At 39.4% G+C, this 26,133-nt stretch overlaps 1 protein-coding gene across 2 annotated transcripts; it reads left to right on the top strand.

The window, feature by feature from the left end:
• The first annotated feature begins 1,021 nt into the window (after window positions 1–1,021).
• On the top strand, window positions 1,022–26,133 carry fam193a (family with sequence similarity 193 member A). 2 transcript variants are annotated; one of them, XM_058758551.1, is made up of 23 exons: window positions 1,023–1,391; window positions 4,028–4,096; window positions 4,392–4,631; window positions 7,903–8,072; window positions 8,232–8,399; window positions 10,353–10,584; window positions 10,800–10,924; window positions 11,008–11,155; window positions 11,261–11,335; window positions 11,456–11,533; window positions 11,758–11,876; window positions 12,086–12,328; window positions 13,365–13,497; window positions 13,631–13,774; window positions 14,567–14,833; window positions 15,175–15,388; window positions 21,424–21,648; window positions 21,752–22,028; window positions 22,211–22,391; window positions 23,373–23,603; window positions 24,043–24,883; window positions 24,985–25,066; window positions 25,151–26,133. In XM_058758551.1, exons 1-23 carry the CDS (start codon window positions 1,248–1,250, stop codon window positions 25,242–25,244), a joined length of 4,500 nt encoding a protein of 1,499 aa, XP_058614534.1. In that variant the 5' UTR covers window positions 1,023–1,247; the 3' UTR covers window positions 25,245–26,133. The 2 variants fall into 2 exon arrangements, with proteins under 2 accessions (XP_058614599.1, XP_058614534.1); XM_058758616.1 differs by lacking the exon at window positions 4,028–4,096 and having other exon boundaries at window positions 1,022–1,391.

The raw sequence follows: 26,133 nt of genomic DNA, 5'->3' as shown, positions 1-26,133 counted from the left end.
GCAACAAAAAGTACAACTACAGCACTTTTAAAACATCAGTAGTACTGCAAGAAATTGTATTGCATAATAGGGTGGAATGAATTTGCTGCAAGAAATATCTAAAGTGGGCCCATATTGACAATTGCCCACCCGTTTATTTTATTTAATTAATTTTTTGTATTTATTTTTATTATTATTATTATTTTGTACAAGCTTGTTAACTTTAGCGATGGCCCTGCAGCTCTGAAGCTGTATACCGTTTATAGCTTGCCTACATACATGTTAATGTGTCCGGATATTACGAAAAGGCCAAAAGTGATTAATATTAATCACAAAAGTTGTCACTTTTTTTTTTTATTTCATTAATATTTAATATATTTTCTAACACTGTTATCGTAGAATAGAATAGAATTCTTCATAGAATTATTTAGACCCGCTGCACTGCAATGAAGAATTCATGAAATTTTAATAGTTTTCAGGATGGGTGAAATTCGACTCGCGGATCACAGGTGAGGGCAGATTCAGTTAAACACCACATTCAGTCTATGATTAAAACATCTAATATGGAATACGGGATTCTGATTAGAATGAGCTGTCAAATATTTAGTACAATAATGATCTCTAAACTGGATATTTCGCCTGCTATTTTACTTCAAAGCACGTTAGAATAGCGAATCATCGCCACCTAATGATTAAAATTATTAGACTGCTGTGATTACCTGCTGTAATAAAAACATGGCTTCGGAGAGCAACGGAAATTTTAAAGCACAAGCAAGAAAACCACAAACAGTGACCAAAAAAACAACAACACACGGATTCAAAAAGCAGCACGAGAGAGAGCTTACAATTGAGCAAGTCACCAGAATAAATAGAATGACAAAAAAGCGAGAGCTTTTATCTCTCTGTGTGCATTATCCAATTATGAATCGGAATTGGATTGTTTTTAACGATCTTCCATCAACACAGACACAATTTATATCCAAGAAGTAATAATATTGTTGAGTCCCTCTAAACCTCAATTTCCCACAAGCCCCAAGCGCATCATACGCTACTGCGTCATGGCGTAAACGCCATTGGCCAATTCCTGTTGAGTCGGCCATATTGGAATTTGAAGTCTGCTATACTGTGAGCAAGTCGGCAGGCTCTTAGATTATATCTCTCAAATACAGTTCAATTTTACCCGTATTCGCAGCGCCAGAGCCTGGCATTGCACCCGAGACCCCGCTGTTTGTAGACGGAGCGCTGTCTGTGTATTTCGTGGGGTAGAAATGAGTCCTACAGACGCTAAACGCGGAGCGAAGCGCAGGAAGAATAAGCGGGGCGGCGGCGCAGGGAAGGCCGGAGCTCCGCCAACACCCTCCAGCAGCAGCGCACACGGAGACCCGAGCACCATCCCTAGCCTCAACGGAGAGGTGAGCGGCCCCTGGGGCATGCGAGGCGGTTGATGGGGCATCAGAGCTTGAATGCGGTGTAGTTTAGTCCAGATTCCATGATACTGCGGGCCTCGGAGAGCTCCTGTAGCTGATCTCACGTTTACAAATGCCTGGGCTGAGCTTCACTCATCTAGTGCTTTAATCTTAAACAGTTCCCGGTCTGGTCACAGAAACATGGCAGGAAAATAGTAAAGACGTGTGTAAAGCGTATTTAAAGCGGTTTTATGTGGTAGATATGGACGTTTGAGTGATTTGTGTTGCTCGGAGTGATGTGAAGCTAACTCGTCTGCGTTAGCTGATGTGTTTACATGTGCATTTCAATAAATATATTACTTTGTTAACCTTCCAACATAAATGGAGGAATAAATGCGGTCTTTAGTCTGACAATGCCAGTGTTTATCAACCACGATCTGCTAATGTTAGCACGTAGATGGACAGACCTAATGCTAAAGCCCACAGTGTGTTCAAATTATTCTCTTTACACATTTCTTAATTTACATTTTTTTTAACAATGTCTGACTTATTCATGCTTAAACGTTTATTTACCTTGTTATTCAATAAAATTGACGTAATAACTGGCCTTTTGAACTCCAGTGTCGAGTAGGAACATACCGGAAGTGCTTAAAAATGTTCAACGTTATGTCAACAAACCCTTTATTACGTCTGTCAGTGTTTTTGAGTTGAGTCTTGTGCAAAGTTTGTGCTTTAGACATAAATGTAGTATGATGTAATGTCATTTAGCCCGGTTATTTCTTAATGTATACTATATTAATAGACATACATTCTTACCTCAGTTTATCAGCTGCTTTCCTCTCGTTCCAGTCGTGTATTCATGGTGTCCAGCTGTAAGAAGTGTCAGGGAATGAATAGGCCACTCACAGCACAGGGTCCAGTGTTCAGGGCTTTGTCAGAGACTTATTCTTTCTGGTGGTATGCCTCTGTTTCCAAGGAAACTACATCTGTAGCTTAACAAGAGTATCAGTATGTGTTGACATAAGTAAGTGAAAGAGAGCATTTCACCACTGGACTGAATTACGTCTCTCTTATTTGCTTGGGTTTTGGTTAATGCGATTTCAGAGACTTGAGGGAGAAATGTTGTGAAGATGGCATTAGTCAGAAATCGTATACTGTTAGACATGTTCATAAGTCTTATATGTGTTATGTATTGCAATGTTCTTTTCTTGAATACGACTGAATATAGAAGCAAATTTTGATGCAAGGTTGTTTGCGAATTGACAGCCAAATTGAACTCTGGTTAACTCAGGAGAAGCTGTGTGTAATCTACTGTACAGAGCTTGGAATTGTGACATTTTTGTGTTTATCTAAGCAGGTGCTCAATAAATCACATTCACCTTTTCTCGATAAAACTATTAATTACGATTTAAAGCTGAAATGTTATTTTTGTTGTCATTTCCCAAACACCTTTTTCCTCTGCCATTGGTTGGATACACAGCTATTGGTTAAGTCAGTGTGTCTGTTGGTCCGCTCAGGACAACCTAGCAGCGTTTTATTAAACAACAATTGGCTTAAATGACTCAGCATATTAACCTGAGATGGAGAGAAGCATTTTAACATGTAAAAAATTCACACATTAGCTATAAAGCAATTTGACGTTTTGATATTGTGGCCATAGCTGTCTTTATTCTCACAAACATTGATTTATGAAACTGCTGATAGCTGATAACCTGCTGGCTATTCAGACCTTTGTTAATAACCTGTATCAATTTTACTCAGTCTAAAAAAAAAAAATCTGAATTCTTCTGTAGTTCACGGTCACATATAACAGCTGTCACTTTTTTAAGCTTCTGAAAATTACAAATTACTTCCTTTTTTTTTTTTTTTTAGATTTATTAGCAAATTTCGGATTATCTTAATAGCTGCTTTGTCTTGACTTAAAGGAAATACATTGTGGTTTCTTAGTTTTTTTCTTTAGGCCCCAGATTTTAGAATGAAGATCAAGTAGCAACTCAAAACTGTAAATAAAGAAAACCTTGTTATGCCTTGTTATTCTGCAAAAGTAAAAATGAAAGACCTTTAAATCAGACATGATTTTTTTTTCTCGTAGATGTTCATTATTGATTTTGAATTCACCACACAGAACAGATTTTGGTCTGTATTTTTGGTTCCTACTTGTTCATGTTGGCATCTGTGTAATATGTCTACCAAGTGACAGAGGAATTTGTGCCAAAATGTAGTAAAGTTTGACACATTGCCTTTAACATCAGCAACAAAAGATAATGAGAGCATCATTAGAGGCCCTTTTTGGGTTGTGACCCATCAGTTGAAAATCTCTGCTAACAGGATACTGTAAAGATAAAGTACATTTGGAAGGAATACTTTCTTCATATGTCGTCTTCACAGAATTGTTATATAAAAATAGGTGTTCTACTACTATCAGGAGTGCATTCAGGGTGAGCCTTTATCCAGTGAACTGATTTAACTCTGCTGCATGGTGTTGCAAAAGGTTTTTTTCCTTGTGAGTAGTGCATTTAGGTGGCACTCTTTTAGCTTTGAGCTAAAGTCGTAAACAACAGTGTGTATGTAATTACATTATTGTAATAAGTTTATAACCTTGAGACTTTGGAGAATTGATTTATGGCCATCTTTCTCTTAAGGTCCCAGTCAATGGTGCTCCACAGTTTTCAGAAGGGCCAGTAAACGCTGACTTCTCAGGAGTCCTTCAGGTAACAGGCAAATCTCTCACTTTGCAACACTTCTACAGTGCTCTGCCGCATTTGCATTTCCTCTGTGTGGTAGCACAGCTGTGATTTCCTGAAAGTCTGCTCCGCCTTAAGTTTAAGGTTACGTTTTTGAAGCGTATTCAAGCACTATGTGTCTTCTAGAGTGTTGATCCATTGATCTCCTGTAGCGGATGGCCATTAGTGCAATTTGAGAATATTCCGTATGAGCATTTTATGTTTCTAGCTGAAGTGAAAGCTGCTTTCTCACAGTTTATTTGTTTCGCTGTCTTTTACTCAGACCCCGTTCACTTTCGGGGTGAACCAGAGGGCCCCCTACACCACAGGTGACCGTTGCCTGCTTTGTCGCAGTGAGCGCAAGGACAGCATCTCCCAGGACATGGGAGGATCCAGTCAGAATGGCACAGCCCAGTCACCCAAATCTTCCAGCGCCCTTCAGTTGCCTCTATATGTCTGCTCTGACTGCAAACGCACCGTGGAGAAGGATGATCGTCAGCCCCCTCTCGACCAGTCTCTGTTGGTACGTTTTGTTTTCCTTCAACACTTGCATGTTTTTCCTCTGCCTGTAGTCTTAAAAAACATAATTGGACAAATAATGAGTCTGGATTCCTGTAATTAACGTGTTCATTTTCAGCTGAGTCAGAGGAGTTTAAAGGAATTGTTGGTGCTCTCAGTATTTTTCCCTTAAAATGTTTTATCCCTAAAGCAACAAATTGCATGTCTCCAGTCATATCATTTGCCAAATAAAAGCTGTTTTATTTTACATGGGTGAGGTTGCCTCGTGGGGGCTGCCATGTTGAGATCACACTAGTAAACCCCATTTGTTTGACATTTGAGCTTGTGATATAAATGAATTTGGAGCAATTTGGAGTCAGTATAAGTCTAAAGCCCGAGACACATTGCACAATTTTCGGCTGTCCCAGATGAAAGATTGGCATTGTTAAACACTCGTGGCATTTTCTGTGATTGTGGCTCCTAATCGGTGGTTCTGTGCAGTGTTAATTTCGTCAACGAAGACGGCGACGAAAAAATTCGTTAACAATTTTTTTTTCTGTGACTAAGATGAGACGTTGATGAGCTAAAACTAATATCTGATGATGATAAACTATGACTAAATTTATGGCGCGTCTTTGTTAACAAGACAAAGAGACGGGACTACAATGTCATTTGAGGACTACCGGACATTCGAAATGCATCCTAGGCTAAGTTAACTGTCTTGTCTTTCAAAATGTGCGTCCCTCTCATTGGATCATAAGGGGCGTTGCGTTTGCATATAGTCTCCGTATGACAGCCGCAGCGGACAGATAGGCTACCAAAACGTGAACTAGCGATCTGAAACAATGGCCTTCGCACCTGAAGGGTTAGGGATAGGGTGACCAGACATCCTGTTTTACCCGGGAGTCACAATTCGTTGTCGAATTAACTTAAAGTTAGTGCTCTCTTTCGCGCACGCTCCACTTCTTCAGGTTTCATTTAGCGTACGATCAGCTAAAATACACACACAGCAGTCCAAATTTCTATCGTGTAGAGTATCTCATGTAAATACAGTCGGTTATGGCTTAAGTGAACGTAAGCAGGTGGGTGAAAACTGAATTTGTGTCAGTATTACTTGATGTTGATGTACAGTATGTTGCTGTTACGATCCACATTTACTGACCAACCAATAAAAATGCGACATGAAATTGACGCGACATGGCTCTAAAACATAAAACTGCTTGCCTCAAGCTTTTATCCCTTCCTCTTTCGCCGTTTCCACTTTTTTTCAGCACACATAAAAACTACAACTTGTAAAGTGCTTTTTGTTTACCACTAGTGCATGCTGATGACGTTTTATTCTTCTATAGAAACGTGCGTCGTAGCCTACGAGTCAATAGGTGTCATCGTCGTACAGTATACACGTCGTAGCTAAGATTATTAGATCCATTGTCGCAAAGTGTGACGTGCAGTGATCTTATAGGATTGCTAAAAAAAGATGACTACCAGCAGTGCCAGGGCAAGATAAACAAAATATACATAGGTACAACAATTATCCCTATTACATTGGTTTGGAAAGAGATCTCTTATAGTTTCATTTTAACTGCACATTGATTTCACAGACAGATAGATGTGCTGTTTTCCTGTTGACATGTTTTTGATAAGTATGTTTTAGAGCAGAGCTTTCCAAAATTCAGAGTCATAAGGCCCCCCAAAACCCCCCGATTTTTATCTTTGCACAAAGTGATGTAATTTCACACAATTCCCAGTGGTTCCATCAGCATTATGCACACGTCCACAAAAATATTCTAACCATATTGTTGTGAAGGTAAAATGATTAGCTGTATTCTCTTTACAACTTAATTGCATCTAAATTCAAATTTTTGTGTTATATTACATCAAAATCTGTAACAATAGCTACATAGACATTCAGATCACAAATTGATTGCATTTAAATCCATACTTGTGTTGAACAACATTTAAATGGCCTTACGACAGGTACGTTCAGATTGAAGAGTGATGTGAAGGATTTTTTCCCTCTCTAAAGTTGAACTACTACTAACGTGGTATTCTAAAAATTCCTGTGTGAGACACTGCAAAAGATGTGAATGCAGTAGTCAAAGATTTAATTCTTAATCTTTACATTTAAAAAAAAACAATGGAAAGGCAGTGCAGTTGACTGTGTGAATGACCCCTGAAGGATTCGATGTCTGGCTGTATAGATGTCAATTTAAGGTGGAGATTGGATTAGCAGAGAAACATTATTACTTTGTTAGAGAGCTCAGGATATTCAGAGGACAGGTGCAATCTGAACAGAAATTTATTTATTTGTTATGCAGTCAGATCCACTTGATGAGGTTGATGCATTGTCATACTCAACACCCCACATGGCATTGAAAATATGCATCCATCTGTGCATTTTGGCATACGCAGATGTTTGTGGACTTTGGCTGCAGTCTTTTTTTAAATAAAAAACTTTTTTCTTAAAACAGTTAGAAATAAGCAGTGTATCTCACCTTATTACAATAATAATAATAATAAAAAAGTTTTGATATGTCCCATAAAGATACCATGAGAAAATACATTTTATATACGTTTTATTTGATTCAGCTTTGGCTATGGCACCCCCGCAGTACCTCTGTGGCCCACCGGAGACTGCAGCCCACAGTTTGGAAAGCTCTGATTTAGAGTATGTGCTGGTTGATGCTTGCCTTGCCTCGTTTCGTATGACTTGTTTTGAGTTTTGGAACCGCAATTCTGTTCCTAATCCAAACATGTGAACGTAAACAAAAATAAATGGATTAGCTTCTAAAAGATACATGGGCAATTTTAACCATTAATTTAATTATTTATTTATTTAAATGTATTTATCTATTTATTTTTTGCTAGAATCAGAAATTTGACATTTTTACATAATATTTCAGTGCATCACATTTCAGTGTGGTCTCATATTTGTGTTTCCATCTGATAACATTTATTTTTCAAGTTTACGTAGAAGTTGTCCTATGTGGTTGACACGCACTCTACAGTGGTTTTATAATTTAATAATGTTCTTGTCACCACAGGGCTCTTTCTTCCAAAAGCAATTTTGAAAAACACCTGTAGGGAGTAGCTGTAGATTTTAGTTAGGTGAACACTCAAGGTGGAAAAGTCATTTGATCAAAAAAGTTATTTTTTTCTTTCACTTCACACATCAACTGTAATATCCAACCCAAATTTGAAGTGTAGAATAAGTAGCAGCAGTCGGTCAGAGAGTTTTTGGGAATAGCCTGAAAAAATAATTGGTGGTACATAATTCTTTTCTTGTTCTTCATAAGAATCAGGACTTCTTATTGCACATGCCAGTGGGTAATGGCGGTTTGTCCCAGGAGGCCTTGGGGGCCGGAGGGAGACTGACAGTCGGTGCTCCTACGCTGCCTGCTCCAGATCTCAGCGCTCCCCTCACTGCAGACACAGTGTGTAGCTGTGAGGCCTGTTATGAGCGGAGGTGAGTCCTGCATCAGTCTCAATAAGCTTTTTTTTTAATATATATATATATATATATGTTGTGGGATCAGCTTGCATGGGTCTTATAATCATGTCTGATGTTGGACTTAAATGTTTATTTCTTCATCTGCAATGCTTTGATTGTGGTGTCTTTGGTTAGGGAGATCACGGCTGAGTCAGAGCGGGAGTCACAACAACTGCAGAATCACTGGTCTGAGGTCAGATACCTGGTCCGATGCATTTACCGGCAGACTGGGACTCCGCTGGCTGATGATCAGGATCAGCCTCTTGACCGGGACAAAGAGAGCATGAAGGAACTCGTTGACAGGTGCTGATCGGTTCTGACCACATTTGACATAACTTCATTCAATTAAATACACTTCTGTTCAAAATCTTAAAAAAAAAAAAACTTTTAAAGTGGCAGGAAATACATTAATAATGTAATTCTGAAAAAATGTATCACGGTTTCCACAATAATAATAATAATAATAAGAACAACAATTGTTTTCAACACTAATAATGGAGACGTTTATTAAATTAGTGATTTCTGAAGGATCACGTGACACTGAAGATTGGAGCATTGACTGCTGTAAATCCAGTTTTGCCTTAGCAGAAATAAATTATATTTGAAAACATAATAAACTAGAAAATATGTATTTTAAATAGGGATGTGCGGGACTAGTCGACTAAACGGTTCAACTCCTGCTAGTCGACACTGAAATCAATAGTCGATTAAACGAGAGGAAAAAAAATACCATAATTTTAACGTTACATTTAAAACATTTTAACAACAAGCTAAAATAAAATTTTTGAAAAATAATAAATATCAAAATATTTAAATATTTTTAAAAGCGTATCTGGGCGGAAACTATATTTTTACCTCAGACGTCGCATGCCTTTTCTTCTCGTCAGTTGCGGCGAGATCAAAATGACCAGCGAAGAACCAGCAAGGTGTGGGATTATTTTGAATTAGAAGGAAACGGAAAAGTTGTGTGTAAACTGTGTAATGTCAAATTGGCTTACAATAACTCCACTGGAGCGATGCGTAATCATATTCAATACAGGCACGTATGCGTTAGCTTGAAGACAAAGCCAGCAAATGTCAATCATGTCATACACTACAACCCGCCGCTGAGGTCCGCGATCCCATCCGCGCCGTCTATTCCTCTAAACGAAGAACGACTTCGGTGGTGGTGCGGGATCTCCAGGCTCTTTTCGAAACTGCTTGCTTGTAGTTACCTCTCTGAGTGCCTGTGACTTCCGTTCCTGCCGAGCACGTTTTTTTTTTCAAGTGCAGAATCGCCTCTAGTCCAGTCTTTCGCCAGACCACGTTAACATGTTAAATTCACTGAACAAATGCGCATGGTCTGAGTAAGTAAATCGAGCATTGTTTTGTTTTTAGACAATATAGCCAACATGAAATACATTTTTAAAAGCCGTTTTAATGCTGTTCCTTGATAAACTTTCCTTTTTTTTTTTTTTACTTGTTTTAATATGTTGGCTAACGTTATATGAAAATGAAGAATTCTGTCAGTCTATTGATTGATTTTCCATTTCTGCATTACTCCAGCTGATCTGAATAAATAAGCTATGCACTGGTTTATGTCGAGTTATGCTCTTCCTTATTTTCTGTTTAACGACCGCCTAAAATTAAATGATGATAACGTGAGGCAAGCATACGGCATAATCGTGACCTGTTCTTAGCAGATTTCATTGAGGGATTTGACAGTGTGATGCAAAGATTAAGTGTTTCAAGTGTAGGCTGTTATACACGCACAGTTTTTTTTTTTTTTTTGCCATTTTTTGGGGAGTTTCTAGCTTTTAGACTAGTCGACTAGTCGGATACAAAACTTCTGTTTAAACGACTGTCAAATTAGTCGTAGTGCACATCCCTAATTTTAAATATAAGTAATATTTCACAATATTGCAGTTTGTACTGTATGTTTTGTCAAATAAAGGCAGCCTTGATGAGAATGAGAGACTTCAAGCTTTTGAACTTAGTAGAAGTAATTTATAACAAATATTATATGAGTAATGGGGTTTGCTACAAATAGTATTATCCGTCACTTTGACAGACTAGATTGTATATTTTCTTTTTCTTTTTTTTTTTAAGTTTAAGTGCTGTATTTGCAGGCTCTTATTGAAAATGACAATAAGCTCTGCGGTCTTGTGGATCTGCTAACCCTGTGTAATAAACTTTCACATTAATAATTCCACTGGACAACATTTGTAATCTCTCATTTCTCTCCGCAAAGGCTCACCTCACTTTCTTTTTATTCAGGCTTTGTGAGAAAGACCCCTACCAGTTGTACCAGCGTCTGGAACAGCAGGCAAGGGAGTACGTTTTAGAGATGAAAGTGCGGCTACTCAAGCACCTGTCCACAGGCTCTAAGGCACCCGGTGCAGCGTCTCAGGGGCCTCCGCAGGCCCACCAGTTCATCTCACTGCTGCTAGAGGAGTACAATGCGCTCTGCCAGGCGGCCCGCACCATCAGCAGCTTCCTGCTCACCCTGGTGTGTTATTGCAACCCAACCATATTACATACATAGACATACAAACTTAAATTTAAAAATTTAACAGTACCAGTGCAGTACTGTTAATACAGAGTGCTTGGTCGATCCTGCTTTGAAACACTTGCATGCTTGAATATGAATAATGAAATGAATAAAAAAAATGTTTAAGCACAACCATAATATGAACTACTACTAGCCCTGTTCTTCCTCTTCAGGAGAATGAACATTTGCAGAAGTTTCAAGTGACATGGGAGCTCCACAATAAGCACCTTTTTGAGAACTTGGTTTTCTCTGAACCCATCCTGCACAACAGTCTACCTGCCTTAGTGGCCCAGCTCAGGTATGGTCTTTGTTGAATCAGTTAAAACTTCTTATAGCACTCCTCTGCATGTATAGATGCCATTATTTTGTTTTGATAAATAGGCAGGGCACAACATCCCATGATTCATACAGTGAGGATATGTACCATACACTGCTGGAGAGATACCACCAGCTAGATCAGGAGATGAGTGCAGTGGCTCTCAAATGGCTGGAGTGTGAGAAGAGGATTGATGACTATGTTGATGAGCAGGTATATTTTCTTGGCCGGTAATGTGAATGTAGCCTTACTGAACTAATTTCATTGGTGACTGTCTTGCATGGTCTCACATCTGATAGCAGTTTTGCTTGTTTCCAGTTGCTTTTCAAGGTTGAAGGTCAGAATCTCACAAATCAAAGGACAGAACCACATAAGTCTTTAATTAATAGAAATGTAAGTTGCAGCACAAGTCATTTATTATTCATTATTAATCTTCATACACTATTTTGCCCTTTGCAAAGCAGTTTATTGAGTGGAGCTAAATGAGTTTCTCCTTTTTTTTTTTTTAATAAGATGTCTTTAAGAACCAAGCAGCGGATGCTCAAAGAAGATGCAGAGATCTTCAAACAGAAAAGATTTTTTGAAGAGCAGGTAATGTTTTCTTTTTAAAAAAAGTTGTTGAGGAAAGTGTACTCAAATTAAAGCCTGCATGTATAGTGCTTTCTTTACATCTAATTGAATTAATATTAAATTGAATATGCTATTTATTGTATTCCTGATTAACATGAGAATTAGTGTGTGTGTGTGTGTGTGTTTTTTCCTAAAATCAGCAGTGTTTACAAACCACAATTATCATTTTAATATTGTGATTGCAGTTCCTACCGAGCAGTAAAAAGTCTCTGGGTGGTGACAGTAAGTTTACAGACACAGTGAAACAAATGCTTTCGTCCAGACTGAGTATCCCCGACTGTCCCAACTGCAACTACAGACGGAGGTGTTTATCAGTTTCATTCAGTAATAATCTGTGTATATAATAAGTTTGATTGGCAGGTCTTCCTTAAAGCGATACATTTTTGGGGCCACTTTTAGAAAATACAAGTGGGAAAAAAAATCCAACTTTTTAGTGTCTTTCGAGTATCCTTAACCTTCACCATTGTATATTGGTCGCCTGTGTACTCATTGAGTTAATGCATTTACCTCCAGATGCACATGTGACGACTGCAGCCTGTCTCACATCCTGACCTGTGGCATCATGGATGCTCCTATGGCAGAGGATCTGCATCTGAAGCTGCCGCTGCAGGCAGAGCCTCCCCGGGACTACCTGTCAGAGGTCCATCCCCCCAGCATGTCATCGGGCAGCTCAGGGTCCGGCTCGGCCCCAGGCTCCCCCATCACCATCCAGCAGCACCCACGCCTCATCCTGCCACAGGATGGCACCACCACATTGTGAGTTAAAACTGTTTTGTGCTTTCTCCTTAATATGATATTAATCAGATTACCTGAACACTCATTTTCGATGAAGGTCCCATAAACGTCTACCAATTTTTTCTTTTATGAAAATAACACTTATTACATAAATGATTCTGCAAATGTGTATCTTTATCTATACATAGCTATATTAACAATCAGTCAGTAATGATACTGAACATTTTCATGATCCTCAAGTACACATCACTGATGGGTAATGCCAACTTGAAGTTTAGTAAGTGAGTCAAATGTTGATTTAGTAACTCCTTTGACAGATTTGGTGAGCTCATTCAGTGAAGGACTGATTTAAACCGGTAACTCTTGATTTGAAGTCTTTTTGAATGATTTATTAAAGGAACCAGCTGATGAGTCACTTTTTGGGAGTCAGACTACATTGTTCACACTGTGTTTGTATTTGTGTGCAGTTCTTATATATTCAGAAATATTTTTTTTCTTAACACATTCAAGGAAAAAAGGCTTTATATACACAAGTACACACACAAAGTGTTATGGTGATCACTTATTATACCCTAATAATGTTATGAAGTCTTAGAGTATATATTGTTATATTGTTAATTTTAATGTATATGAAAAATATATGTTACCAACCTTAAACCTTTGCACTGTAGTGTATATAAATGCAAAATGCAGTCATTTGCAAAAAGTTTGTTGTTCCCTGTCTGCTTGCTCTATGGCTGCACTTTATAATAATTTTATGAGCTGTCAAGGGTTTTTACGTGGATAGGGCTGAAATGTAGGCTTGGGTTTTTTTTTTGTATTGTGTAGTACTGGTAATAGGTCTCCTGTGGACAGTATTGCAAAATCAGATAAGGGTCAGATCAGGCAAGTTCCGATTATTATAATCATTACTGTATTCATGACTTCATAATGTACTTTCCTGCTGAGTTCACTCAGTTTCTGTTTTTCAATAATACAGTGTCACCAGTTTTTATTACATCACAACTCCAACCTAATGAGTCATTAGGTTTCTTTTACTTTCCTTTCTCTGCCACAGCGATGATGAAGTGCCTCCATTGTCGGCCATCTACCCTCTGAGTGGGTACGAAGACCCCACGATGGTGGCCAGCATTAATGGCATTCACACTCAGCTCAGTGGAGGAGAAGAGAGCTTGACCCTTAAAGATAAAGTAGGTGGCAGCTGATCATCTGACAGTGTTGCTGCCGCCTACAGTATACAATAAATATTTGTCAACTGGAAAAATTTGACATTTGAGTTTAAAAAGTAAGTTGGTAATAAGCTCTCCTCTCTCATTCTCCTAGTCTTCACGGGGGAGCAGCAGCAGTAGCAGTTCCTCTGAAGGCGATGAGGAGGAGAGGGAGAGTGGTGGGGAGCCTCCAGGCCAGAAGGTGTCACACTCTGGAGGGAAAAATGACTGTCCGCCCCCATCATACCCTCATACACAGGTAGAGCTGAAGAAAAGATGTTACTGGGACTTTTATAGAAGAACTTAAGAATATATATTGAACAACAGCTAAAGTGTAGATTAACTATCACAATAATAGCACAATTTAACAAAACAAATAGATGACTTAAGGGTTCAGGCTTTTACAATCTAAGACCACCAAGGGGTTGCAGAGAGAAAAATATAGAATGTATTTTTAAGGGTTGCAAAGTTAAGGTGTGCTTTCAAAATATTAATTATGTTCAGTGTAATAATTTTTCAGTTTTTACATTCTGCTTTCTAAAGGCTAGTATTAAGTGTTAATCTCTCTATCTGGTTAATAAAAAGTAAATATTTCCAGATAATATTTTAATATAAATAAAAAAAGTAGTGTTAAACCGTTAAACACATTCTACTCTATTTTAAATTTATATTAAAATATTGTGTATTGTGATAGATAGATAGATAGATCGATCGATAGATACCTCGATAGATACCTCCAGAGACTGTAATTATTTAGGCTTTTCAGAATCTCTAACAGTTTTGTGGTAACAGTTAAAAGTGATAATGTAAAGATATAATGTAATATTTTTGAGTTGTAGGATTTTTTTGGAATACACCATATCATAATTATTCAGCATTGCTGTTCTTAAGTAGCTTATTTTGATGGTAGGGTACAAAATTGTGTCAAAATGCAATTAAGCCTTTTAAAACGATAACAACTCTTAATCCACTTGAGCTGCACATGTATATGAAGTTAAAGTTGAGTAGCAAATATGGCCTCTGGCGAAATAAATATTTGTTTCCTTTTTAGATGGATCAGGTACAACATCCGTGCGAGTGTCATGTGTGCAATCAGGGCAACGGGGACGGTAGCACTTCTGGCCTGAACTCCACCTGTCTGCCTACCAGCAGGCTGCATGCAGGGGGTCACCAGTTCTTCTCAGAGAAGACGACAGCCCACCCCGCCCTCCACCTCTACCCCCACATCCACGGCCATCTACCCTTACACAACCTCTCCCACCTGCCCAGACCACTGCTGCCCACCCTCTACTCTACCCCTCCGCTCACACACAGCAAGGTTAGAAGCACTCATGTGCACAAAAATGCACAGGAAATTCCCAGCCTTCCCTTTGAAAGTTGCGTGGGTGAATTTGCTGTTATTTTTCCAGCCACAAGGGGGGTGACTTGTACCAAAAATCATAAAAATCATCTTAAAAAAGGCACAGGTGCAAAATTTCACTTCTTACTGGGCATGTCACTTTCCACATCATTGACTGGTGCTTATCAAGCAATGATGCAATGTCACCATAAGTTTCCCATTAGATTTTTAGTTGCCTTATTGTAAATCATTTTAAAATGACATTTCTAAATGAATTTTTCATATAATGATCCCTACTCTCTTCACATCATCTTCTCTAGACTCTCCCTCCCACCCCCACGTCCAGTCACACAGGCGGAAAGCAGCAAGTGTTCAACCCCACCCTACCAGAGCACGTCTATCAGAGCTGCTTCAGCACAGCAGGGGACTGGAACGGCTCTTTGCCATGTCCCTCGCTCAAACTAGAGAACCTCTGGGACACGCACATGATGAAGAACTGGAACCCCTCTGTCCTGCTCCAGGAACCCCTACCTGGTCAGTTGCCCAAGTCATTTTAAAGATGTTTTGCACACTTCTAAGTGGATAAAACTGAACTTCTATTTCGACTAAAATGCATTTTGAAGTCTTAATGTGGAGAGTTGTAACCTCTAAGAGTTATTCAGGTGTTTTTTTTATTTATTTATTTATTTTTTATCTTTTAATCCTTAATCAAAATTATTAAATTCCCATCACCCTCCAACAACATCTTTTCTTTAATGAGTAACCAATAGTCCTTCCCTCCCTTCGCATGCCACTCACATGAGATCACAGCAATTAGCAAACAACAACAATATAATCCATTTCTGAAGGACAAAATCATGTCTCATCCTACTATTTTTTTTTCTCATTCAGGAAGCTATTTCATTTGGATGCACGTCACAATAGAGAATGTTCTTATCTATTGTGTTGTACATCCAGTCGGAAGTACATCTGACTGGAGTTTTGGTTGCCAACTTTAAAAATTTGCATCTATGAAAGAACCTTTAACATCCACTGATCTCTTCCACTGCACAAAGCGTCTTTAAAATTAAAAAAGGTTCTTCAAATTTTTAAAATGTTCTTTACTCTAAGGAAAAATGGTTCTTTTAAAAGCTATTAATTAAAAGGTTCTTTGAGGAACCAAAAAAAAAAAAAAGTTTTTTTTGTGGCATTCTTGCAACAATTCACTGTTTGGAACATTTTTGTAGTGTTTTAGAAAACAGCATTTGACTAGATCACATTTGTAACTCAAGCACTAGTGTGTTCCAGACAACCACAAAGAACTACCTACTCACCTGTTAGTCATACAGTGTGCTACAATAAGGGCTTCGGACCTGGCCAGTCACTTGTGGCTTTAAAGGAAATGAAGTGTCAGATTAAATGATTTGGAAAAGCACAATGTGCATACAGGATCAGGATTTGTGTTTAGATACTTCAGCTACTTGACTAAAATAACTGAGAAATTAGCTTAAAATGTTATGTTTGTATTGTATGTAGACACAAATTCAGAAGTCCATCCTCTTAATTTATTCAAAATTCATATCAGGATGGCCACATACACAATGAAAAGTTTTGGGAGTTAAAATGCCTGAGTGAATCTCTAAAATTTCAAATGATTTACAGGTGCATCTCAATAAATTAGAATGTCGTGGAAAAGTTCATTTATTTCAGTAATTCAACTCAAATTGTGAAACTCGTGTATTAAATAAATTCAATGCACACAGACTGAAGTAGTTTAAGTCTTGGGTTCTTTTAATTGTGATGATTTTGGCTCACATTTAACAAAAACCCACCAATTCACTATCTCAACAAATTAGAATATGGTGACATGCCAATCAGCTAATCAACTCAAAACACCTGCAAAGGTTTCCTGAGCCTTCAAAATGGTCTCTCAGTTTGGCTCACTAGGCTACAAAATCATGGGGAAGACTGCTGATCTGACAGTTGTCCAGAAGACAATCAATGACAGGAGGGTAAGCCACAAACATTCATTGCCAAAGAAGCTGGCTGTTCACAGAGTGCTGTATCCAAGCATGTTAACAGAAAGTTGAGTGGAAGGAAAAAGTGTGGAAGAAAAAGATGCACAACCAACTGAGAGAACCGCAGCATTATGAGGATTGTCAAGCAAAATCGATTCAAGAATTTGGGTGAACTTCACAAGGAATGGACTGAGGCTGGGGTCAAGGCATCAAGAGCCACCACACACTCAAGGAATTTGACTACAGTTGTCGTATTCCTCTTGTTAAGCCACTCCTGAACCACAGACAATGTCAGAGGCGTCTTACCTGGGCTAAGGAGAAGAAGAACTGGACTGTTGCCCAGTGGTCCAAAGTCCTCTTTTCAGATGAGAGCAAGTTTTGTATTTCATTTGGAAACCAAGGTCCTGGAGTCTGGAGGAACGGTGGAGAAGCTCATAGCCAAAGATGTCCAGTGTTAAGTTTCCACAGTCTGTGATGATTTGGGGTGCAATGTCATCTGCTGGTGTTGGTCCATTGTGTTTTTTGAAAACCAAAGTCACTGCACCCGTTTACCAAGAAATTTTGGAGCACTTCATGCTTCCTTCTGCTGACCAGCTTTTTAAAGATGCTGATTTCATTTTCCAGCAGGATTTGGCACCTGCCCACACTGCCAAAAGCACCAAAAGTTGGTTAAATGAGCATGGTGTTGGTGTGCTTGACAGGCCAGCAAACTCACCAGACCTGAACCCCATTGGAAATCTATGGGGTATTGCCAAGAGGAAAATGAGAAACACGAGACCAAAAAATGCAGATGAGCTGAAGGCCACTGTCAAAGAAACCTGGGCTTCCATACCACCTCAGCAGTGCCACAAACTGATCACCTCCATGCCACGCTGAATTGAGGCAGTAATTAAAGCAAAAAGAGCCCCTACCAAGTATTGAGTACATATACAGTAAATTAACATACTTTCCAGAAGGCCAACAATTCACTAAAAATGTTTTTTTTTTATTGGTCTTATAAAGTATTCTAATTTGTTGAGATAGTGAATTGGTGGGTTTTTGTTAAATGTGAGCCAAAATCATCACAATTAAAAACCAAAGACTTAAACTACTTCAGTCTCTGTGCATTGAATTTATTTAATACACGAGTTTCACAATTTGACATTCTAATTTGAGATGCACCTGTATATTTTCTGAAGTCTTATCCCCAAAATATAGGGGATGGGGGCGTGACGTCACTGCTCTAGCGCCGCGGTGGCTGATGGGAAAAATCGCCATTTTGTGAGGCCACTTGTTGCGACGCGCCGAGGAAGTTGTAATATGAACCTGTTTTAAATAGGATACAGAAATTGAATAAAGTGTAAATCAACATATTAAAGTTATTCAACAAAACATTATTTAGTCAAGAGCAGTGAGGGATTTCTTCTGTCTTTTGTTGTTTGATTAACATTAATGACAGACGGCACACTTTATTAGGCTTCTGTCACAAGACCTGTTTCACGGATCCAATACTTATACATATGTGTTTTCTTTCGCAACTTAAGACAAAACTGACAATGCTTATGAGGATACTCGCCAGGACGACCATTTTGACATTATTTTGTGTGTATTTGGCCACTTAAGCACAACAAGCTGTGTTTGTTTGTTCGCAGCGCGCGCTTTGGATGCGACTGCAGCGCACAGAAAAGCGCCTCTGGAGCGCACGAGTACCGAAAGCCTTAAAAAGACGTGCAAATAATACATTTCTGTGACGATGCAACAATGACCGATTAGGCAATTGACAATTCTGTCAACTGTACCGAAACGCGAGCTAAAGTCTTGTATCGCAGCGTGCAGCAGCACTAGATGCGCCGATGTGAAGAGAAGGTCAAAGAGAGAAGACGCGGTACAGCTGAATCACTCACGCTGTTTTCAAATGACTGGTTGTGTGAATTTATTTACTCATCTAACCTACACCCTATATTGAATAAATGTTTTGCAGGAATTTCCCTCATTTTAAAGTCGAAAGCTGCGGGAATATATGTGCAATATCCCACACCGAAATTCAGGATCTGATTAAGCATAATTCTACTGTACATAGAATTGTGAAACATGACTTTTCCAAAACTTTCTGGCTTTATTTATTTTTCCAAAAGTTTACAGGCCTGGAAATTGCTGTTTTAAAATTCCATGACTTTTCCAGGTTTTTCATGACCATATATGAACCCTGAATGTGACGATCGGGTGCGGTTATCTAAATCAAAATCAGGCAAAAATATAGGTGCGGGTGGTTGGCCATCTTTTCCAGGTACCGTTTTCTTGCGTCCGTTAGAAGTTTGTCTCTGTATAGTACATTTTGTTCTTTTAATCGACTTTTCAACATTGTTTTTCGTGTGGTTGTTTTAAGTCTCGCCCGATGTGGCCTCACAATATGGCGGCGCCCTCTTGTTTACGTTTTCTGTAGTCTTATCCCCAAAATATACAGTGGGGCAAAAAAGTATTTAGTCAGCCACCAATTGTGCAAGTTCTCCCACTTAAAAAGATGAGAGAGGCCTGTAATTTTCATCATAGGTATACCTCAACTATGAGAGACAAAATGAGGGGGGAAAAATCCAGAAAATCACATTGTAGGATTTTTCAAGAATTTATTTGCAAATTATGGTGGAAAATAAGTATTTGGTCAATAACAAAATTTCATCTCAATACTTTGTTATATACCCTTTGTTGGCAATGACAGAGGTCAAACGTTTTCTGTAAGTCTTCACACACTGTTGCTGGTATTTTGGCCCATTCCTCCATGCAGATCACCTCTAGAGCAGTAATGTTTTGAGGCTGTCGCTGGGCAACACGGACTTTCAACTCCCTCCAAAGATTTTCGATGGGGTTGAGATCTGGAGACTGGCTAGGCCACTCCAGGACCTTGAAATGCTTCTTACGAAGCCACTGCTTTGTTGCCCGGGCGGTGTGTTTGGGATCATTGTCATGCTGAAAGACCCAGCCACGTTTCATCTTCAATGCCCTTGCTGATGGAAGGAGGTTTTCACTCAAAATCTCACGATACATGGCCCCATTCATTCTTTCGTTTACGGATCAGTCGTCCTGGTCCCTTTGCAGAAAAACAGCCCCAAAGCATGATGTTTCCACCCCCATGCTTCACAGTAGGTATGGTGTTCTTTGGATGCAACTCAGCATTCTTTCTCCTCCAAACACGACAAGTTGAGTTTTTACCAAAAAGTTCTATTTTGGTTTCATCTGACCATATGACATTCTCCCAATCCTCTTCTGGATCATCCAAATGCTCTCTGGCAAACTTCAGACGGGCCCGGACATGTACTGGCTTAAGCAGGGGGACACGTCTGGCACTGCAGGATTTGAGTCCCTGGCGGTGCAGTGTGTTACTGATGGTAGCCTTTGTTACTTTGGTCCCAGCTCTCTGCAGGTCATTCACTAGGTCCCCCCGTGTGGTTCTGGGATTTTTGCTCACAGTTCTTGTGATCATTTTGACCCACGGGTGAGATCTTGCGTGGAGCCCCAGATCGAGGGAGATTATCAGTGGTCTTGTATGTCTTCCATTTTCTAATAATTGCTCCCACAGTTGATTTCTTCACACCAAGCTGCTTACCTATTGCAGATTCAGTCTTCCCAGCCTGGTGCAGGTCTACAATTTTGTTTCTGGTGTCCTTTGACAGCTCTTTGGTCTTGGCCATGGTGGAGTTTGGAGTTGGACTGTTTGAGGTTGTGGACAGGTCTCTTTTATACTGATAACGAGTTCAAACAGATGCCATTAATACAGGTAACGAGTGGAGGACAGAGGAGCCTCTTAAAGAAGTTGTTACAGGTCTGTGAGAGCCAGGAATCCTGCTTGTTTGTAGGTGACCAAATACTTATTTTACAGAGGAATTTACCAATTAATTCTTTAAAAATCCTACTATGTGATTTTCTGGATTTTTTTTTCTCATTTTGTCTCTCATAGTTGAGGTATACCCATGATGAAAATTACAGACCTCTCTCATCTTTTTAAGTGGGAGAACTTGCACAATTGGTGGCTGACTAAATACTTTTTTGCCCCACTGTATATGGGATACAGGATTCACATACAAGAGTTGACATAGTGATAACCGTAGTAAAAGCTTTACTTATTGAAGCCATATAACTGCAAGCAGTTTAGCTGTTCGGCTGAGCTGTTTTTGACCAAAGTAATATTAACAACCACAGACGTTTAGTCACCTGGCCATTATTAGCAAAATGCCATTCACAGAACAGGCATGTTATGTTTATACTCATTAAGCTTTTGCTCGTGCTCTCTCTGGACCATAATTGATGGGTTTCCCCGAGACCGCAGGGCTGGTGGTGAGATACTGTTGGAAAGAGATCAAAATTTGTGAATGAGTCAAAACGCAATTTTCTAGCACCACACCTCAGACGAGCCGTCTCTGTCCAAAAGTAGGTGACGTCACTCCAGAAACAACTACTTGTTCAGTTCGGCTCTATGCACATTATGCCTATTTTAATACGCTTTTATAAAGTCACTAAAGGACCAAAAAGAATGTGTCCTGTGGCTTTTATTGTTTTTAGTATCTCTCTCTGTCCCTGAAACTCTTCTCCTTATCAAAGGTGACATGCTGGGCCCTCCCCTTCCCGACGTGCCCCTTCTCTCCTCCAGTTTGGACCCCAGTGTTAATCCCCACCCTGCCCTGGATGGCAAAGAGAAGAAGAACGGCGCCAAGAAAAAGTGTCTCTTCAACTACCAAGATGCCTTCATGGAGGCGAGTGAAGTGGTGATGGCCACTTCCTCTGCCACCTCCTCTGTCTCCAGTACCGCCACCACTGTCCAGTCGAGTAATAATCACTTCCACATTTCTAAATGACTCATTTTGAGTGTTTAGATTGAAGTTTTGCTTTCCTGTGCTTATTTTTTCTTGTTTTTTTCCTTTGTTTTTAGATGAAGTTTTCCATAATTTAGGTAAAGAGGACCATAGACATCCCACTCCTGTTGCTCCTAGGAATAGTCCCACTAGTCTCACGTCTCTCCCCCCTCTCAACGGAACCTCACATCCCTCTTCCCCCAACACACACCTACCCAGTATAGGCACCCAGTCCTTCCCAAAGACTGTAACTCAGACTGCAGGCTTCATGGATGTCCATCAGTGCTTGTCATCTGGTGAGCAGCAAGCCACCCCGGTTGATGGTTTAGTCAGTGGTCCAAATAGCGTGTGCAGGTCAGTCCCTCATCTATATCATTTATACATTTTCTTTGTCATATTCCTGCTGTGTCAGCATCTAAAGCACATAGACAAGCTGCGGTATTCAATGTCATGTCAAACTTAAAGTTTGTAATAAAATCACCACAATATGTTCTGGAATCAAGTTCATATACTCAAAGTCAGGATGTTTTTGTCAGTGATCCAGACTGTGAGGGTCATCGCTGTGAAGGGAACTATGAGCACCAGCCATATGAAGGAGAGGAGAGCCAAGATGAGGACAGCAGCTCGGAGCACAGCTCTTCCACCTCCACCTCCACCAATCAGAAAGAAGGAAAGTACTGTGACTGCTGCTACTGTGAATTCTTCGGTCACGGAGGGGTATGGAAACACTCTCACTTGGCTTTCACCTAACTGCTCAATTAAATGTCTTACTGTTTTAGGATAGGGCAGTGTGACCAAAGTTTTATATCTTGGTATAAATTAGTAAATATAATATATTATATGACTCGCATTAAAGGAATTTAACACAATATGATGGATACAAAAAATGTTGTGTATATTAAATTATCAAGAGGTCATGGCTATTTTTTGGAAAATCACGTACTTTAAATACAAATAATAATAATATACTTGAAATTAAATAAACAGTAAATCTCAGTTGATTATATTGTCTGGCATAAGTTATTACAATTTTGGTTGGCAGCTGATTTTAGAGTTTTGTTTTATTTATTTTTTTATTATTATTTTATAAATCTTTCAATATCTGTTATTGCATGTCAAATGAAATTTACCTTTGCAGTCATTTAACACTCACTTCAAGTTATCATTTAATTTAATTTAAAACTATTCAAATTGGTTTTTAATTTTAAGTTTTTATTTACTAGTATTTATTTAGAGAAAATATTAAATAATATTGACTTGTCATTTATTGGTTCTCATCCATAACATTATTGACAGGCTTATTGGTATTTGTGAGAATTGGTAATGATGGAAAATACATTTTCCTGTCACTTTACCATTAACGCAAAGCAGTCTTGCCCATAGATGTAATCCATGTAAATGTATATCTACCGGTATAGTAAAATCTCTACAAGCTGACACTTTTCTTCCCTCACTTTCAATTATAGTCAGGCACTTAGGTATCAGAGCTTCCAATCAGTGTGTGCTGTTCCCAGAGTGTCATTGATGGATCAGTGCATGTGCTTATTTCCTGCACCATATCAGTTTTGCATGCTCCACTGCTTATGTAAATCAAACCATTAAGGGAATATTTGTGGAAGCAGTTCATGTTAACCGTTTATTGTTGAAGGTGTCATGAATAAATAAGCTAATCAGGCTTATGTTGTTTGCTCTGAGTAGCCCCCTGCTGCACCCACCAGTAGGAACTATGCAGAGATGCGGGAGAAGTTGCGACTCAGGCTGACCAAGCGGAAGGAGGAACAGCCTAAAAAAGATGATTTGCTGCTGGAGCGGGATGGGGTGGAGGACCATCGCAAAGTAGAGGACCTGTTACAATTCATCAACAGCGCAGACAACAAACCAGCCAGTAGCTCCAAAGCAGCCAAACGTGCCCGTCATAAACAGAAGAAGGTAAACTCATTTTGTAATCAGGAATTATTTTGTCTAAATCTAATCATCATAAAACTATATTAAAATGCAATACAACTGTCTTTTTAATTATTATTTTTTTTAAATTTCATTATAAGAGACTTAGAAAAGGAAACCTTAAGTAGTTTTGCGTAACCTTTTATTTTTATTTCTTTAAAAAAAAAAACTGTTCTTATTAATATATGGAAAAACTTTGGAAACAGTTTTGACGTTAAATGTCAAATAATTTGACCTTTATATGACAAAGCAAGATTAGTTCAGTTTGTAAAATGTCATGCTGGCCCTAAAAGCTTAATGATGTTTATGAATGAGTAATGCATGATATTTGTTATTTAAAAAAACCCCAAAATACTAATCATGGAATCAAACTGTTATTTTGGGTGTCATGGAATTAACGGTCTTGGGTTTTGTTTGGGTGCAGCTGGAGGAGAAAGCCCGTCTAGAGGCAGAGGCTCGGGAACTGGAAGTACAACAGCAACTTCTGAAGGAACAGAGGAGGCGGCAGCAGGAGGAGGAGGCGGCACTGAAGCAGGAGCTGCTCCGTCTGCAGGAAATGCAGCACTTGCAGGCATCTAAGAAGAAAAAGAAAGACAATAAAATCAAGGAGTTAACCAAGTCTGAAAATCCTTCTCTTGTTCCAACAACCAACAGCCCTCAACCTCTTCAGCAGACAGCACAAAGTGTTTTAGAAAAGAACATGCAGAACGGCAAAACGCAGCTGCTGCACAATCTCATCCGTCTCAGTCCTAAGGAGCCTCGTCTAGAACCTGAATCCCCCACTGGTGGGAGGAATGGCCCATTGCAACAGCCAAGCCCAAAGACTTGCAAAGAGAGACCTTCAGAGTCTCCTGCCCTCCAGAATGGCACCTCCTCCCTCCCAGAGTCCTCCCATACCAAGGTCAAACCCAAACAGCAAGCAAATGGCTCCAAACCCAACGGTGAGGCCACAAAGAGGCCAGCTGAGACCTCCAAAGCTCCAGAGCTTCCCAAAGCCGGGAACGCAGCCAGCCCTCAAACTGACGCCAAAGCCAAGCAGAAAGCTTCAGACGAGTCAGTGACCGAGATCAAGAGGGACGAGAGGACTAATGGGAAAAAGCCACAGAATGGAGCTAAAGACGAGAGGAACTCTCCTGTTATTGAATCTTCAGCTTTAGACCCTTCTCAGCAGAACGGCAAAGTCCCAAACAACGAGTCCCCTCAGCCCAAAAGCAAAGCCAAGAAGAATAAGAAGAAAAAAACAGATAAGATGAATAACTCAATAGGTGAGTGTTGTGAATTGCCAAATTGTCTGAAGATAAAGGATAAAAAGATTTGTCCACTTTTGAATGGAAAATCAAGTCGGAACTCTCTTGTTGTCCAACAGATGATGTATTTCTGCCCAAAGACATTGATTTGGACAGCGTAGACATGGACGAGACCGAACGCGAGGTGGAATATTTCAAAAGGTACCGTTTGGTATTGGTACTGTTTTTCTCTGGCATTCATGACCTTTTGTTCCCCAACAAATTAATTTTTCACCCTTTTTGCAGGTTCTGCTTGGACTCGGCGAGACAGACAAGGCAGAGGTTGTCCATCAACTGGTCCAATTTTAGCTTGAAGAAGGCCACGTATGCTGCCCACTAATGGGTCTTCCTTTCAAAAGACAATGGCAGGAATCGATGAGCGTTCCTCCGGTTTCTTCTCTCTCTCCCATCTTTCTACAGACTGACTGCTGACCCCAGTGCTGCTATGCTTCAACTGCTCCTCCGGTCTACATTATCCATGCCGCCTTGCCTTGTCCTTGTTGCTGTGGGTTCCTCAAAGAACCCAAAACGGGCTTGTATTCCTGCAGTACACATTCTGGAGAGAAAAAAAAAAAGAGCAAAGTCAAAAAAGCAACCACAAAATGCTACTCTATAAGTTTATCCCTATTATTTTGGTTTCCCTTTCTTCTTTTAAAAAGCGTATGTGCTTTTTGTCAGTGAGTGGGCCGTTTCCTTTAGGTCTGTGCCATGTTCTGGGTTTTCTCTGGCTTTATGTATATTAGGATGAAGGCACTGCAAAAGACATGCTTCAAGAAAAAAGATGAATATGAAAAAAAGATCCTTTTATTCTGATCAACCGTGGCTTTGCTCACCTTTGCACCTAGCACTGCACTTCCTCACAACTCGTCGTCAAGAGAATCGGACTGGTCAGCTTCACGTCATTGCCCACGAATCTCTCCCTTTATTGGGAGAACGGCTAATACTTGACAATGTTCACGTCGGTTTTTCATTTAAAATTGTTCAGTGTAACAACTGTGTTCCAAGTTACCATTTTCTTTTTGTTTTTGTTTTCTTTTTCTCTTTTTCCAACTTGTACCAAGCTTGTATCAGAATACTTTCAGAATTGAATCGAAAAGAACAATACTCACACTATCAATCTGTTATAGAGTGTATATTGTATTAACACTGAAGCCGGACTGGCTACTTTTTAACATATTGTTAAGTAATATTAAAATCTTGTCTTTCTTTTTGAAAGATGGAATACAGTA

The sequence above is a fragment of the Onychostoma macrolepis genome, chromosome 01 (genome assembly GCF_012432095.1).
Source record: "Onychostoma macrolepis isolate SWU-2019 chromosome 01, ASM1243209v1, whole genome shotgun sequence".
Taxonomy (NCBI): Eukaryota; Metazoa; Chordata; class Actinopteri; order Cypriniformes; family Cyprinidae; genus Onychostoma; species Onychostoma macrolepis.
This window is presented reverse-complemented; position numbering and strand designations above follow the sequence as displayed.

Excerpts from the sequence above, each read along its gene's own strand:
- fam193a (XM_058758551.1), top strand. The coding sequence starts at position 1,248 with ATGAGTCCTACAGACGCTAAACGCGGAGCGAAGCGCAGGAAGAATAAG. Across the intron at positions 14,834-15,174 it reads CTCCGCTCACACACAGCAAG|ACTCTCCCTCCCACCCCCAC; the intron begins GTTAGAAGCACT and ends CATCTTCTCTAG. Across the intron at positions 25,067-25,150 it reads GAGGTGGAATATTTCAAAAG|GTTCTGCTTGGACTCGGCGA; the intron begins GTACCGTTTGGT and ends CCCTTTTTGCAG.